At 42.0% G+C, this 16,611-nt stretch overlaps 1 protein-coding gene across 3 annotated transcripts; it reads right to left on the bottom strand.

Annotated features, from left to right (window-relative positions):
* Positions 1-1,080: 1,080 nt before the first annotated feature.
* Positions 1,081-15,794, bottom strand: LOC141132026 (mitochondrial inner membrane protease ATP23 homolog). Of its 3 annotated transcripts, none has more exons than XM_073619974.1 (6): positions 15,494-15,786; positions 10,404-10,449; positions 9,095-9,176; positions 6,234-6,371; positions 4,648-4,731; positions 1,081-1,372 (listed from the first exon to the last, which is right to left on the bottom strand). In XM_073619974.1, exons 1-6 carry the CDS (start codon positions 15,642-15,644, stop codon positions 1,169-1,171), a joined length of 705 nt encoding a protein of 234 aa, XP_073476075.1. In that variant the 5' UTR covers positions 15,645-15,786; the 3' UTR covers positions 1,081-1,168. The 3 variants fall into 3 exon arrangements, with proteins under 3 accessions (XP_073476075.1, XP_073476077.1, XP_073476076.1); XM_073619976.1 differs by having other exon boundaries at positions 9,095-9,171; positions 15,494-15,589; XM_073619975.1 differs by lacking the exon at positions 6,234-6,371 and having other exon boundaries at positions 15,494-15,794.
* Between the last annotated feature and the right edge of the window lie 817 nt (positions 15,795-16,611).

Here is a 16,611-nt window from a genome sequence, read left to right as displayed (position 1 = left end):
AAGACCCAACAATTATTTTTACCCATGGACCCCTGTGAAAACACACACATGCAGATTGGTCATATTACATTATACACCATTTTCATAAATTAAGTAAAGTGTGAACCAAGACCAAACATAGGGGGGAATTCATAGAATTCTGTTGGTTGCTGCATCGAGATTGTCACAGTCAGTTACATGAATCTGCCAGTGCTAGGCACCAAGGTCAAAGTGCCCATACTGGACCTTTCTTTCTCAGTGCGCTCCCTTCCTCCTTAGCCACTGAGCTGATCACATTGCTGGGGGCATGGCCGAGGAGTTTTGTAGCAGGGGTGGAAGGAGCCTGATGGGGAATGAAGAGATTAGTTCCCCATTAGGTCCGCCTGGCTATCGATAGACAGCGTATGTCAGTGGGCAGTTTCATAGCCACTATTTAGTCCAATAGCAGCCTTAGAATCCACCTACTACCATGCAAAATCAATCAAAAGTAAGGCACACCCAACAGTTAAATGGGGCTGGGGATACGGCACTGTGTGGACAAATGTCACGTACATGACAGTTTCCCAGTACAGACATGCCCCCCCTCTGAGCACTGGCATACTTCCATACACCAGCTCGAAGCTGGTCTTAATTACCGCCAGTTTCCTAATCTGCGAACTGGCGATAATTTTTTAAGACTCTGTTCATGCCATAGCAACAGGTTCTTACCATGGCAGTAGTAATAACCACCTGACTTTGCCACCAGTGTCAGTAATGTTACCAAAACTGGAGCAAATGCTTGTTTGAATTAGGCACAAGTAGTTCTAAAGCAGTGGTTCTCAACTCCAGTCCTCAGGGCCCACTAACAGGCCAGGTTTGCAAGATAGCTGAAATACATCACAGGTGACATCACTTGCTGCTCAGTGATTGCTGTATTCTAGTCTGCAACTCCCCAAGGTAATACTTAAAATCTGGCCTGTTGGTGGGTCCCGAGGACTGGAGTTGAGAACCACTGTTCTAAAGAAAGCTACTGTCAGAAAAGTACCATTAAGGCCTCATTGAATTTCCCTGATAATATCTCTGTCACAAATCTAACTGAAAAGAAAATTTCTATAGACAATGTTTTAGAGGAAAAAAAAAATGTATTACATCTCGAATAGAAATAATTTGTATAAACAATATTAAAACATTTAGCTAATTTTGATTTTGGTCAAATATTGGCATAATAACGTCCTCGATTCATATACTCTCTGTATGATAAATTTGCACTAGCTGCATTATAAGGAATTCGACCAAATGGTGCCCGATCATTGAAACACGTATCAAACACTTCATCCACAGCTTTTTCTGCAGTCTCTCGGCTGACTTTTCTCGCAGCTAGAATGGACTGAACAGCGTGTTCCCGAACACATGCCTATATTGAAAACAAATATTACCTGGATTTTAGTAAAATAAACTTTATTCCAATCATAAAAAAAAAAAAAAACTTCTATAGATTCTGAAGACAGTGGTGATTAGCTTTCTTAATCCTGAACTTTGTTTGTGAAATGCAGAGGGATAGTAATACTCAGATTTGCTGCTCTCCTGCAGAATATTTCATTGTGTATGCCCTACCTTTTTTGGGATCTGGTGGGTTTTGGGTAAGTCTGGGGGATCCATGCAGATGTCAAAGAGCAAAGTGAAGATCTGCTTTAAAGTGATCCTGTCATGAGTGAAGTATTGGGGACTGCCATTGCTGACAATGTTCTAAAGTACTTGTTGCCTTTGCTGGCATTAAATATTTTTAAGTCACAGAGCCCAAACATGCATGCTGTAAATGAGTGTCAGAAGGGTTAGCATTTAGCCCTTTCCACTGTCGATAAACAAATAATGGAATGTCCAGCACTGAGTATGATGACAATGGGAAATGCTTGCATGTCCTGGTGTATAGGTCACAATGGCTACTATGGGTGAAGATCGACTGGATAGTAAAAGCAATGTCCGTAAAGAACCACTAGTGCTCAGAGGGACACCTGAGTATATTGATTCTAGAATTGAATGCCAACACCCAAAAATAATTTATTGTAAAAAGGTAATGTGTATAGAAGTGGTCTAGTTATGAAACAGCAATCAAGAACAATAGTTGGATAACACAAGCCAGCAATCTGTCCATCCATGTCGGACTTGAAAAAGCGTCATTAGCGGTAAATGCGCCATGCTAGGAAAAGGCTCTCCACTGACTCTGCTTGCAGTTCAAGCCTCAAGGCTGTTACTGACCATCGGAGCTGCCTCAGACGACTTCTGGCTCTGAATGACATTACTTCCGATGCGCTGTCACCGACACCTGAGACTCCTGCGACCATGGTCTTTGGCGGTTTAATTCCATCATATGGGATTCCATACACACAGCTCTGAGCCTGACATCCCCAAGGCTAATTTATTCTACATTCACCATGATCTACTGCATGCTGTCAGCCATCATCAGCACATTCTGGATCTTGGAGGTTAGTTTTGGCAGTTAATTTTCTTTGCCCATACAATTATTTAGAGTCCTTTCAAACTGAGGCAGTTTTCAGGCGTTTTAGCGCTAGAAATAGCGCCTGAAAACTGCCTTCCATGCCACTCAAATGTGGAAGCCCGAGTGCTTTCACACTGGGGCGGGGCGCTTGCGGGACGTTAGAAAAAGTCCTGCAAGCAGCATCTTCGGGCTCCCAAAACATCCCTGCCCCTTGCAATAAATGGGCAGCGCCGCAACACGAGCAACGCTTTTCGCTAATGCACGGGCGGCCCCAGTGTAAAAAGGGTCTTATGGATTGTTTGCTTGTGTGTTCCAACTATTGTTCTTGATTGCAGTTTCATCACTGGACACATTATCTTTAACAATAAACTATCTTTTGGTATTAGAATAGATTGACTATAAGCTTTGCATAGGAATCCCTTAAGGTTAAAATCAATATATCAGGGTATCCCTCTGAGCGCTAGTGGTTCTTTACAGATATTGGGCTCCAATCACAGAACCAGATCGCATGCGGTATTTAGGCGTTTTCCCAAATACCAAATGTGATCCTGAAAATGTCAATTCACTACTTCTTTTTGCAGTATTTACTGCAGTAGGCTTTCAACACGTTCTGAGATATGCTAAAGCTCACTAAAGTTTACAGTAGCCTGCTTGCTGCTTGTTTGAATTAACAGCACTTATATAAGGATATGTGTTTAACATCCCAAATTGGAACTGAAGGGCTTCAAAGAAAGCTGCATGAAGCTGGCTGAAGGCTTTACACACTGCTCTTATACAAGCAAAGCCCATATGTACAAGGCCTTAAACAGGTATTCCAACTAAGACTTAATTTGGTTTTAGTAGATCTTCAGAACTGCATTTTTTTAACAGTTTTATATCTTTTGGAGACTTTGGTGGTCATCCTTCTGTGCTTGAGTACACAATCCTGAACATCTGTCATGGCCACTACTACAGTGCACCGTTCACTACCTAGGATCTTTTACTTGTACATAGGGAAAATTAAAGAAGAGTGGGAACACCTTAAACTAAAAAAGCAGGCAGAAATAGAAACAAGAATTATAGCAGGGGAATCATGCGTTATGAGTAGTCACCAGACTTCAACTATAACTGTATATCACTATTGATTTAAATATCCCCAATTATTCATTTCCCCCTTTTTTTTTATTATAAATATAGGGGAAGTTAAAAATTGAAACACAAGAAGAATAATCCTGCTCCGTTTTAAGGCCTATTGCAGGTCCTGTTAACTTGCTTTTGTCAATTGTGGTCAGAATTGTTGACTACATCAGAAGTGGCACCAATAGCTATGATTTGCTGCTGCGTTAATGTCTTCTACACTTGGTACTAGAGAGTGTATCTGGGAGGAAACTGAACAGAGAAAAACTTCGGAACAAGACAGTACGGTCTATCTAGCATGCTGAAATTAAAAGTCTAATCTTTTTTATCATATACAGTATTCTATTGTGATCTAAAAGTATTCAAACAGGCTAATGAGCTGTGCTACAAATACTATCATGAGAAGACCATTAGTGGATGCAAGCCCCCCCCCTCTTTATTTATCCACATCTCTTCCTTGATATTATGTCACCTTTATAAATACTTATATCTGTACCATGTGATTTCTTTATTTTATTTTTTTACCCGTGTTTTTGTACTAGTATGTATAATTTATCTGATATAAAAAAATGCCTCGTCTCTAATTCATAACAGGCACTCACTGAATGAGGCCGATTTACTAAAGGAGTTGAGAATCTTCACTCAATAAAATTGTGTAACTATTTACTTCAGTTATTTAATCATGTGGTTAGCAAGTTCCTAAGAGGAATTTGCCTTACACATAATTAGATAATAAATTATGTGAATTTTCACTTCAATTAAGTGAAGATTCTCAACTCCTTTAGTAAATTAGCCCAAACACCTATATGTAAGCGTTCTAAACAAACTATAAAAAGTTCTATTGTATACCCGGTCACCTATCAATTAATATTTCAAATGCCAGTAAAGAAAGTTACTAGGTGAAAAAAAAAAAAAAAAAAAAGTGGTGGTTCAGTCAATTAGATTAATTAAATGAATAACCCATACCAAAATATCGGACTAATCCTTCAGTTTTTTGGTGGAATTTCCAACATTATTGCCCTAGTAACTTAGAGTCATGTAATGATACCTTTTCACCTTGCAACAAATGAACCTACCTGGTGATGCTCTTTTACCCCAAACTTTAACCTTAACATTTCATTAGTAAGGGAACAATCTCCACTGAGACTGGCAGCTCTAATCTGCAAAGAGCAAAAAAAAAAAAAAAAAAAAAAAAAAAAAAAAAAAAAAAAAAACACACATCAAAATAAATCAAATTATAGTCAGGAATTGTAGTCATTTATTTTTTTTGCATAATATCAGGATTCACTCAGATGTCTGACTTGCAGCTGGCTCAGCCTCTCGGTGTGCAGCAGAGAGTTTGAGCCAACCGCTCCCACCCCTTCCCCAGCTCCGTTCTCCAGTGAGTGCTGAAGGGGCAGAGCACAGAGTGGTGACCGAAAACTGAGCGATCAGCAGTCATATGATCACTTAGTTCTTGGGCTTAGAGTTGACAGGGGACAGCTGTAGTAAACACAGCAATGCTGCAGCCATAGAGGGGAGTACGCATTATGTTTTTTTATTTCAAAACTTCTATTTTAACTGCAACATAAAGCCGACCTCCAGCTATGATCTGTTTTGCACACTTACATTGGTCCAGCTTGGAACAATGTGAGCATGCACATTTCATTCTTGAGGGACCTCTGGGAAAGCGGACACAGTAACTGGGACGAATACAGTAATACCATTAATCTTAATCAGTCCTGTGCTGACCAGCTTTTTTCAATGAGTACAAGGTGTTGTCTAATTTGACAAGATGGGGAGAAGGGAAGGTGAAGTCCCAAAAAAAAAAAAACAAAAAACAAAAAACACAAAACACACAACAGCAGTGCTCTTGGCAGAATAAAAACAATTTTGAGGTTTTTTTAACTAGCATTTAGGTGCTTTTAGCATTTTTTTCTGCCAGAAACCAGTTCAATACCGGGCACTTTCACCCCCTTCCTGCCCAGGCCAATTTTCAACTTACAGTGCTGTTGCACTTTGAATGAAAATTGCGCAGTCATGAAACATTGTACCCGTATGAATTTATCATGTATTTGAGATGGATATAGTGTTTTCACAATAAGTAATTTTTCTTCTTCGCTAATGTGCACTGATGAGGCTGCAATGATAATTAGTGTAAAGAATGTACTGAAAGCCTTGCTGGTTATCGGCTCTCCATTCCTTACACGGACACAGCTGTAATTAGACACAGCTGATCACATGGTAAAATGCTGCTGTGATTGGCTCTTTACTGCGATCTGTGATTAGCTGTTCGAAGGACACATCGGTCACAGAGCGCGCCCAGTGGGCAGGGTTCTGGGATAAACTAGAGAGCAACGCTGTAGCCATCTTTCAGCTATAGCGCAGTAATGAAGCAGTTAAAATATGCCTCTAAACATCCCAACGTGCATGGACACATAGGATAACATTGGTTGCTTCTACATTCAAAACGCTAAACTCCTCTAGAAGCAGAGTTTAAGCCAGTGTACATGGACCTTTATTGTATTGTAGTAGTAGTGCCGACCACAACAGTAGTCGTCAGCTTCCCCAGTGATCCCTCAGGTATGGAATATGCTTACTTATACTGTACCAAGCTGGACCAATGAAAGTACGCAATAAAGATCATACCTGGAGTTTAGCTTTAATTGCATTAAAAACCTACCTCAGAACAAGCCAAGTGTTGAATATTACTTAAGAAATCCACATGGGCACGACAGTGATCAAAAGCATGAATCAGCTCATGTGTAACCACATTGTTCATATGCGATTGACTGTTAATGGTATTTTGACATAATACAACCTGTAAGAGGAATCAAAAAAGAGAAAAAAAAGAAAAAAAAAAGAAGGAAGAAGTTAAAAAAAAAAAAAAAAAAAACACACAACATTTTAGGCAAATGCTCAGAAGAAATGCAATTTAGTCTTATTTGCAAAATATGTGTTACAAGGAAACCTGAAACAATACAGAGGAAGATAAAACGGCAACTTAGCTTGAAGCGGAACTCCACCCAAAAGGGGAAGTTCCACTTTAAGGCCTCCTCCATGGCTCCGGTTTATGAAATAGTGCTTTTGGGGGGGGGGGGGGGGGGGTTGGGACAGTGGGTACCCATTTTTGACAAGTATCCACTACCTTATTCGCTCTGATCGCCTTAGGCGATCGGAAGTAGAGGTTCTCCGTTCCCCCCTCCCTCCCGAAGCCATCTGGGACAAATGACAGGTCCCAGAAGATTGCGGGACCAGGTCAGAGAGCACAGGGCCACTTGCACATGCACAGTGGGCCCCCCACTGTGAAGCTGCAAGCTGTCACAGCCGGGTTCCCATAGTAAAAATGCCGGCGCCGCTGAGGGAGGACACAGGGAGAAAACTGGGGCGAGTACAGCCGTGGCCAAAAGTTTTGAGTCTGACACAAAAATATTCATTTTAAGAAAGTCTGCTGCTTCAGTGTTTTTAGATCTTCTTGTCAGATGTTACTATGGTGTATAATTACAAGCATTTCATAATTGTCAAAGGCTTTTAATGACAATTACATTTATGAAAAGTCAAAATTTGCAGTGTTGACCCTTCTTTTTCAAGACCTCTGCAATTCACCCTGGCATGCGGTCAATCAACTTCTATGCCACATCCTGACTGATGGCAGCTCATTCTTGCATAAGCCATGCTTAAAGTTTTTTTTTAGAATTTGTGGGGTTTTTGTGCACCCATCTCTTGAGGATTGACCAAAAGTTCTCAATGGGATTAAGGTCTGGCGAGTTTCCTGGCAATGGACCAAAAAGTTTGATGTTTTGTTCCCCAAGCCATTTATTTATCACTTTTGCTTTATGGCAAGGTGCTCCATCATGCTGGAAAAGGCATTGTTGATCACCAATGGATGGTTTTTGGATGGTTGTGAGAAGTTTCTCTTGGAGGATGTTTTTGTACAATTCTTTATTCATGACTGTGTTCTTAGCCAAAATTGTGAGTGAGCCCACTCCCTTGCCTGAGAAGCAACCTCACATATGAATGGTCTCAAGATGCTTTACTGTTGGCAGCACTCATTTATTTTTCTCCAGATGCCCCAAACAATCGGAAAGGGGAGTCATCAGAGAAAATGACTTTACCCCAGTCCTCAGCAGTCCAATCCCTGTACCTTTGGCAGAATATCAGTCTGTCCCTGATATTTTTCCTGGAGAGAAGTGGCTTCTTTGCTGCCCTTCTTGACACCAGGCCATCCTCCAAAAGTCTTCTCCTCACTGTGCATGCAGATCCACTCACACCTGAGCAAGCTCTGCACTGGTGGTGCCCCGATCCCGCAGCTGAATCAACTGTAGGAGACGGTCCTGGCGCTTGATGGACTTTCTTGGGCGTCCTGAAGCCTTCTTTACAAATGCAGTGGAAATGTTTTTTATGGAATTAAGTTAATTTTCATGGCAAAGAGGGACTTTGCAAGGAATTGCAATTCATCTGATTACTCTTCATAACATTCTGGAGTATATGCAAATTGCCATCATAAAAACTGAGGCAGCAGACTTTGTGAAAATTAATATCTGTGTCATTCTCAAAACTTTTGGCCACCGCTGTACACTGCTGGATCGTGGGACAGGTGAGTGGCGCTGCTTATTAAAATTTAGCAGTTATAGTTTTTGTAGCTGCTGACTTTTAACTTTCACTTAAGAGACTGGAGCTCCGCATTAAGGCCGACCATACATGGTTTGAATCTCAGCTGGTTACTGTGTGCAGGGGATGGTTTTATCACATCACACAGCTCTGTTTATTTCGCTAGAATTTTATGTGAAATGCACAGTGACAAATCCGGTGTATTAAAGTGGAAGTCCATGCTAATACTAAAATCCCTGCATTTATAGCCACCAACATTCTAACACTAACCTATATAGCCCTGAAAAGATAAAAGTGCTATACATACCTTTTCTGCAGGTGATCCGACCCGATCTCCAGCGGCAAAAGCTCAGATCCCACGCTGAGCTGTCAGCCGCGGCTTCGTTGTGTAGGCGGTGCAGAGGACACGTTCGTCAACAAAAGCCCTATAGTAAGTCTATGGGTGAAGTCACATCGCATTCATTTCCCAGCCGTTGTCGACCATGTCCTCTGCAGAGCTTCCGCTGCTGGAGATCGGGTCGGATCGCCTGCAGAAAAAGGTATGCATAGCGATTTTATCTTTTCAGGGCTAAATAGGTTAGTGTTAGAATGTTGGTGGCTATAGATGGAGGGATTTTAGTTTTAGCCTGGACTTCCACTTTAAGCCTGCTGTGCAGTGACATGTAAGGCCATCCAGAGAGGTGTGATATTTTGCAAACATGTTGCATAATATTGCACAGCTCCGGAATGCAGTGAAACACTGCATTGTGGCGTGAACATGACACACAGAAAACTATTGTCTTTTTTGTGCGTCATTGCAGATACCTGCATTTTTTCTCATGGATAAACAGGTAACTGCACATAGTGTGAACGGGCCACCTAGGGACCAAGTTTTTATCCTTGGCTGCAAACAGTAGCTGTATGAATTATGTCAGCGCTGATGACACAAATTACCTCAGAGGTAGCAGAATCAAAGCCCCCGGCTACGTTTTTATCACAGTCTTCACAGGCAAAGTGTCTATCCACGTAGGCTGTACTGAAAAAAATAGAGGTTAATCATAAATACCACAGTCAGCATTTTAATAGCCTGAAAAATGGACAATGTGGTGGAAACTACACATTTACAGGCTTAGAAGATTTTGGAAAAAAGAGTTACAAGATCTGTGACAAGGAGTGTATTACATAGCGAACTACTTGATTAAATGGTGAAGTCTAATTGGAAGAAATTACAGTGGAACTATACTCCCCTTCAAAACAGCAAGCCCCAGAGCTCCCTGCTGGCCGCTTACACCTTCAGCCGGCTTCCAGATAATTGATCACCAGCTGCTTTCATTGGCCATGTGTATGTGGAAAGGATGTCCCTCCCACACATGGGTGGGAGTTCTGTCAGTTCGGCATTGCCGGATTTTTACAATGAAGTGCACATTTTTAATATTTGCCATAAAGTTCGACTTTAAAGAAAAGTGGAGCTGAGATAACACCTGACAGAGTAAAAGGCAGAGAGATGTTTTTCAATATATGGAGCACTGGTTACAGTGGAACAACATTAGGTGGAACGAGTGCATATAAAGTGATGTGGAAAGAGCTGTTTTTGGGTTGCTGATCTATAGTTGTGTAGTTTGGAAAAGTAAAGATGGCCATACTCAGCTCAAATGTTGCCCAGTCCTTGCTGAATTGCCCGAAATTTGAGCCACAGGAGGGTCTGGTGGTACCACCTGGCCCGATTAAAAAAAAAAAAAAAAAAAAAAAAATTTACCCGGAAAATCAAAAAGGAGCCAGGATGAAAAATGTCAACCAAACAGCAACTGCATCCTTTCAGATGCAATGACTGTTTGGCCATGCAAGCAGTTGGGGGCGTTGCGACTACCTAAATACAATTGCTGGCAGCGGACAGTTCTCTATACATGCTAAACTAGTAGATTTCTGCCATTCAGAATGTGAGAACTACTAAGCATGTATCGTTGGCGCCTAAGACCCATCACTACAATTAAACACAAATCACTAGGGCACATGTCAGCATTACCAAATTTTGCTAGGAATATTAAAATGTTTGACCCGCCACCTAAATAGAACATATTTTTACTGGCTACCAATCAACATTTTGGGCACTTCAGGACATTAGAGACTGCAAATAGTCTACTGTTTTGAAAATGACAAAACCACATCTGAAATAAGATTTAAAAAAAAAAAAAAGGGAGGAGGAGGAGGATATACCAGTTTACTTGTTCTTAGAATAGTTTAACAAATAAAGAATGAACCTTACCAACCAGCTTGTTTCATGGCATCTAAAAGCATTTTAACTTGTGGATCTAAAAGGAAAAAAAAAAAAAGAAAGAAAGAAAGTTACATTTAACCATGATTATGCGTATACACAGACAAAGCGTCAAAGCTTTAAAATGCAAATATCTTGTAAAAGAACCTTCCTAGTGGGTGGCAAGTCAAATCTTTGATGTCTTGCAAAGCTACAAGCACTGGTGCTATCCAAAACTTTCCTTGCTGGATGCTGTGGTTCTTCCCACTAGCTTCTACGTTTTACTATTGCATGCATTCCACAGTCACACTCAAAGGAAAGTCGGAGTTCCCCTTTGATCAAGAGTAGGCATAGTACGATTGTAAAATCAGTACTTGGACACAGAGACTGTAAAAGCTAATTAAAGAGGTTGTAATCCCTTAACCCCGTGCTGCCCCTGGACTGACGTGGAGACGGCGGCGGCTGCTTCCCCGCCCAGTCTCCTTCGTGTCCCGGCTCCATCGGTCAGGCTTCCCATGCATCTCCTCGCCATCACGGTGGCTGTACGTCTCCTCCCTCATCCTCCCCCCTCCTAGGCCACTAAGATGGCTTCTCCTTTCGGCCAAACGGGAAACTAGTCTCACGATCTGCTTCCTGATTGGCCGGGAGGAGAATCAGTGCGCAAATATTCATTCGCTATTGTCACACAACTGGGTAGGCTCAGGGCGCAGCGCTGAAGACATGCAGCGCTGAAGACCTGAGTGGAGAGAATGGACACCCCCCCCCCCCCCCCCTTACACAGCACATACAGAAAAAGGCTCAGCTGAGGCTGTCAATCACAGATTGTGCTGGAGCTACCCTCTCTGGGGATCCTGTGAGAAGTGTCTCATCTAGATAAGAGAGAGATCACACATAGTGCTTTGGATTGAAGCATACACATATTATAGAGCAATATGCTTTCTTTATTTTTTAAATCAGGAGTTTACATGCACTTTAAAGTGTGTCTAATTTAACACTAGTTAAAGCTTTTGTTTGGTTCTAAAATACTTCTCAAACTCTTCATGCTGAAGAAACCTTTGGACAAACTTTCATCATGTTTACTGTTATCTTCAAAAGTGAAAGAAAATCTAAAACTTTGAGTGGTCAGCAGAACAGGAATATAGGTTAAATATTTCGATGGGGCACTAGTTCTGGTGACAACCACAAATTTCCTCATGTTAGAGCAGGGATCGACAAATCCCATTCCCAGGCATGAGCAATTCCTATTGCCTGACACCCTGAACATGCATTTTAGGGCCCGGCAGGTGGTTGTCGACCGCAAGGTGGACTACTTTTCAAAGGGTGTCTATTGACGTCCGCCCAGAACCCCGCCAACCTGCGCACCCCCCAGGGCATGCATCGGGTGCACTCCGTGATCGAGGTAAAGGTAATCAGTGTGGCCCTTTACCATGTGATCAGCTGTGTCCAATCACAGCTGATCACATTGTAAACAGACTTGCCAGTTATCAGCAGTACTTTCCTCATGCGCTGTCATAGGATGAGGAAAGGAGAGCCTGTAACCGGCAATTCTGACAGGCACATTTACACTGATGGGCTACATTGATAAGCCTATGAGCAAAAAAAAAAAAAAAAAAGATTACTTATTTGCAAACTTAACAGAAACTAAGAAAAACGTATTTTAAACAACATTTTTTGTTTAGCAAAAAATAAAAACCCCAGTGGTGATTAAATACCACCAAAAGAAAGCTCTATCTGTCGCAAAAAAAATGATAAAAATTTCATATGGGTAGAGTTGCATGACCAGGCAACTGTCAAAGTGTGACAGAGCTGAAAGCTGAAAATTGGCCTGGGCAGGAAGGGGGTGAAAGTGCCTAGTAGGCAAGTGGTTAACATCTAAAAACAAAAACACACTTAGACCCCCATTCACACGGGCTGTCCAATCAGGTCCACCTGTCAGTTTTTCAGACGGACCTGATGGGACCATCTATTCACCCCATAGAGCTGCAGATGTCAGCAGTGACATTTCCGCTGCCACCCGCTGCTATCTGATTTGATCCTGTCTGCCAAATCCAGATAGATGGTGGTCCAATTTTCCATCCGTCTGGCAAATTGGATGTAAATCGGACAGGCTGTTCGTTTTCATCCAATTTTCCCATAGAGGAGTGCGGGACTGGAACCGTCTCCACTCTGCACTGTTTGCAGACACGGACCTGTCAGTTGTCTGCTCAGCGGATTGATCCCCCCACTCAGCAAGCGGAGTCTGTCAAACAGATCTGCCCTGTGTGAAAGGGGCCTTTAGCTCTGCTGCTTAACCGCAGCAGAGCTAAAGTTTTTTTTTTTTCCTTCTTCACATACCGGCACCTCTGTGTATTCTCTGTGTATAAACCTGTATCGTGCATCTGTAAAGATACACATCAGGGCTATATAGGAGAAGGGTTTTTGTCATTGAAAATAAACCTCTCTTAGCAAAATAAAAATAAATAAAAAATAAATAGATACAAAATAAATAAATAACACTGGCTCCTAACTTTTTTTTGCTGGCTCCTAGATTCAAAGTAAATTTTCAAGCCCTGTGGAATTTTATCACACTTCCTGTTTTGTTTATAGCACAGGAGGGGGAACTCTTCTCAATGGGGAAAACAAAAAACAAAAAACAGACAGGGTTATAACACTTCCTTAAACCAGCCATATATGGATCCAAATCCCTGCTGAACGGTCTAAATTTCGATTCATGTATGCAAATTTTTTCTACTCGATCAGTGTAGCCAACTACAGCCTGCAGTACTGATCAGTGTATTCTGATGGCGAGGTAGTCTATGTGCTGTCAGAATACAATAGCTCAGTGGGGAGAATTCTCCCATCCACATTAAGCATGTCTATGGGTGAACTGTCATTTTTTTTTGTTCAACCCGCTGGCTAAACGACTCTATGTGCAGCCCTATTCTATCCAAAAATAAAAAATAAAGTTGTTGCAGGAAATTTTGCACTGTTATTTTAACTGACAATTGCGCAGTCGTGCGACGCTGTACCCAAATTAAATGTAATTTTTTTTTTTCAACAAATAGCCTTCTTTGGGGGGTATTTGATCACCTTTGCAATTTTTATATTATAAACAAAGACTGACAATTTAAAAAAAAAAAAAATTTAAAAAGCAAATTTCTTCACAAAATTTCGGCCAATATATATTCTACTACATGTTTTTGGTAAAAAAAAAAAAAAAATATATATATCAATAAGAGTAAATTGATTGGTATACGTGAATGTTATAGCGTCTACAAACTATGCACTGTTACTGTACCAATGAAACTGGCTGGGAAGGGGTTATCTAAGGCAATCAAAAAGTTAAATGTGTGCCTAGCCAGGGTTTGTGTGTACACAGTGTGGTGCTTTCATTGGGGAAGACATTGATTCTAGTCCCTGCTTTGCAGAGACACAGGATCATCCCTTTTCCCCTGTCAGAACTTGTTACATTGGTAAACACAGAGAACTGAAATAAGCCTTGTTTACATAGGCATATCTCAGTTCTCTGTGTTTTACCCATGATTACCGGGTATCAGAAGTGCACCATCTCCTGCACACCTGACAAATTATGACCTGTGGCTGTGTCTGTACAGCCGCTGCCTCTCTATTCACTTCCATGGACAGTCTGCACACAGCTTCAGCCACACAAACAAAAGCCTTGTTCACAGCGTCTGGGTCTGTGAATGGGGTCAGATACAATCCTGCACCTGAATATAAACAAACACATCCTACAGCCGTCGCCAAAAGTTTTGAGAATGACACAAATATTAATTTTCACAAAGTCTGCTGTTTCAGCGTTTTTAGATCTTTTTGTCCAATGTCATTATGGTATACTGAAGTATAATTACAAGCATTTCATAAGTGTCAAAGGCAATTCCAAAGTTTATGCAGAGTTAATATTTGCAGTGTTGACCCTTCTTTTTCAAGACCTCTGCGGTTCCCCCTGGCATGCTGTCAATCAACTTCTGGGCCAAATCCTGACTGATCACAGCTCATTCTTGCATAATCAATGCTTGGAGTTTGTCAGAATTTGTGGGGTTTTTTTGTTCACCTGCATCTTGAGGATTGACCACAAGTTCTCAATGGGATTCAAGTCTGGGGAGTTTCCTGGCCATGGACCCATTTCAATGTTCTGTTCCCCCAAGCCACTTAGTTATCACTTTTGCCTTATGGCAAGGTGCTCCATCATGCTGGAGAAGGCATGGTTTGTCACCAAACTGTTTTTGGATAGTTGGGAGAAGTTGCTCTCGGAGGATGTTTTTGAATCATTCTTTATTCTTGGCTGTGTTCTTAGGCAAAATTGTGAATAAGCCCACTCCCTTGGCTGAGAAGCAACCCCACATTTGAATGGTCTCAGGAAGCTTTACTGTTGGCATGACACAGGACTGATCGGAGAAGAAAAAGGTGACTGCTACTGACAAGGTTCTTTCCGGATGCCCCAAACAATCGGAAAGGGGGTTCATCAGAGAAAATGACTTTACCCCAGTCCTCAGCAGTCCAATCCCTGTACCTTTTGCAGAATATCAGTCTGTCCCTGATATTTTTTCCTTGAGAGAAGTGGCTTCTTTGCTGCCCTTCTTGACACCAGGTCATCCTCCAAATGTCATCGCCTCACTGTGCATGCAGATCCACTCACACCCGCCTGCTTCCGCCTGAGCAAGCTTTGCACTGGTGGTGCCCGATCCCGTAGCTGAATCAACTGTAGGAGATCGTCCTGGCACCCTGAAGCCTTCTTCACAAATGCAGTGGAAATATTTTTTTATAGGATTAAATTAATTTTCATGGCAAAGAGGTACTTTGCAATTAACAGACTTTGTGAAAAATTAACGTTGGTGTCATTCTCCGAACTTTTGGCCACGGCTGTAATGACAATAAGAGGGCACCATCCTCTAAAAATGACAATAATAAATACATACTAAAATGAGGGCACTGACCCTTTAAGTGTAAAGAAACACAGTATGTGGAGAAAACCCAAAGGTAGGCGCTGGCCTTTCTATAGAGGAGCCATTGTCTACTTTTGTTTTGCACATACAAGACATAGTACAGTAAGGAATGGATAACACAAGACAAAACACCAGGGGGCACACACATGGCACACTTACTTTGCTGCATAGCCGCCTTCAGCCTGTTCTTACAGGTATACTTTAACAAGCAGAGCTTGGACATTATGGACTCCTTCTTGGGATTTCTCCTGTCCCTCTGTGGGAACAGATTGTAGCCATAGTCTTCATCAGTCGGCTTCTCTTCTGCCATGATCACCAGTCACCCTGTACAAGACACTGCTATGTAAAGCACGTCACTACACACAGACCTGACCTTCAGGCACACAGAGATGACATCATCTGTCAGAAGCACCGCCGCCATCTTTATGTAGGGCACGGCATTCTACACATGAACGCAGCAGAGAGCCGGAAGGGAGGGACTGATAATCATGTGATGGGAATAGGTGGAGTTACTGTATAGAGTTTGTACACAAGCGTACTCGCTCACGTGCGCCCCCTTCACTGGTGCTGCAGTCCTAAATTGGAAACTGACAGGTTGGGGGAGGAGTAGCTATGTGCTGGGACTTGTAGTCCTACAGAGACAAGAACTAGGCAGGTTTAGTGTGCTGGGGCTTGTAGTCCTACAGAGACAGGGAAATATAATGTGCTGGGACTTGTATTCCTACAGAGAGGAAAGTATAGTGTGCTGGGGCTTGTAGTCCTACAGAGACAGGAAAGTAGTGTGCTGGGACTTGTATTCCTACAGAGAGGAAAGTATAGTGTGCTGGGACTTGTAGTCCTACAGCGACAGGAAAGTATAGTGTGCTGGGACTTGTAGTCCTACAGAGACAGGAAAGTATAGTGTGCTGGGACTTGTAGTCCTACAGGGAGGAAAGTATAGTGTGCTGGGACTTGTAGTCCTACAGCGACAGGAAAGTATAGTGTGCTGGGACTTGTAGTCCTACAGGGAGGAAAGTATAGTGTGCTGGGACTTGTAGTCCTACAGCGACAGGAAAGTATAGTGTGCTGGGACTTGTATTCCTACAGGGAGGAAAGTATAGTGTGCTGGGACTTGTAGTCCTACAGCGACAGGAAAGTATAGTGTGCTGGGACTTGTAGTCCTACAGAGACAGGAAAGTATAGTGTGCTGGGACTTGTAGTCCTACAGCGACAGGAAAGTATAGTGTGCTGGGACTTGTATTCCTACAGAGAGGAAAGTATAGTGTGCTGGGACTTGT

This window comes from Aquarana catesbeiana, linkage group LG03, assembly GCF_042186555.1.
Source record: "Aquarana catesbeiana isolate 2022-GZ linkage group LG03, ASM4218655v1, whole genome shotgun sequence".
NCBI lineage: Eukaryota > Metazoa > Chordata > Amphibia > Anura > Ranidae > Aquarana > Aquarana catesbeiana.
The sequence above is the reverse complement of the archived record's forward strand: the minus strand, read 5'-3'. Positions and strand labels throughout refer to the sequence as shown.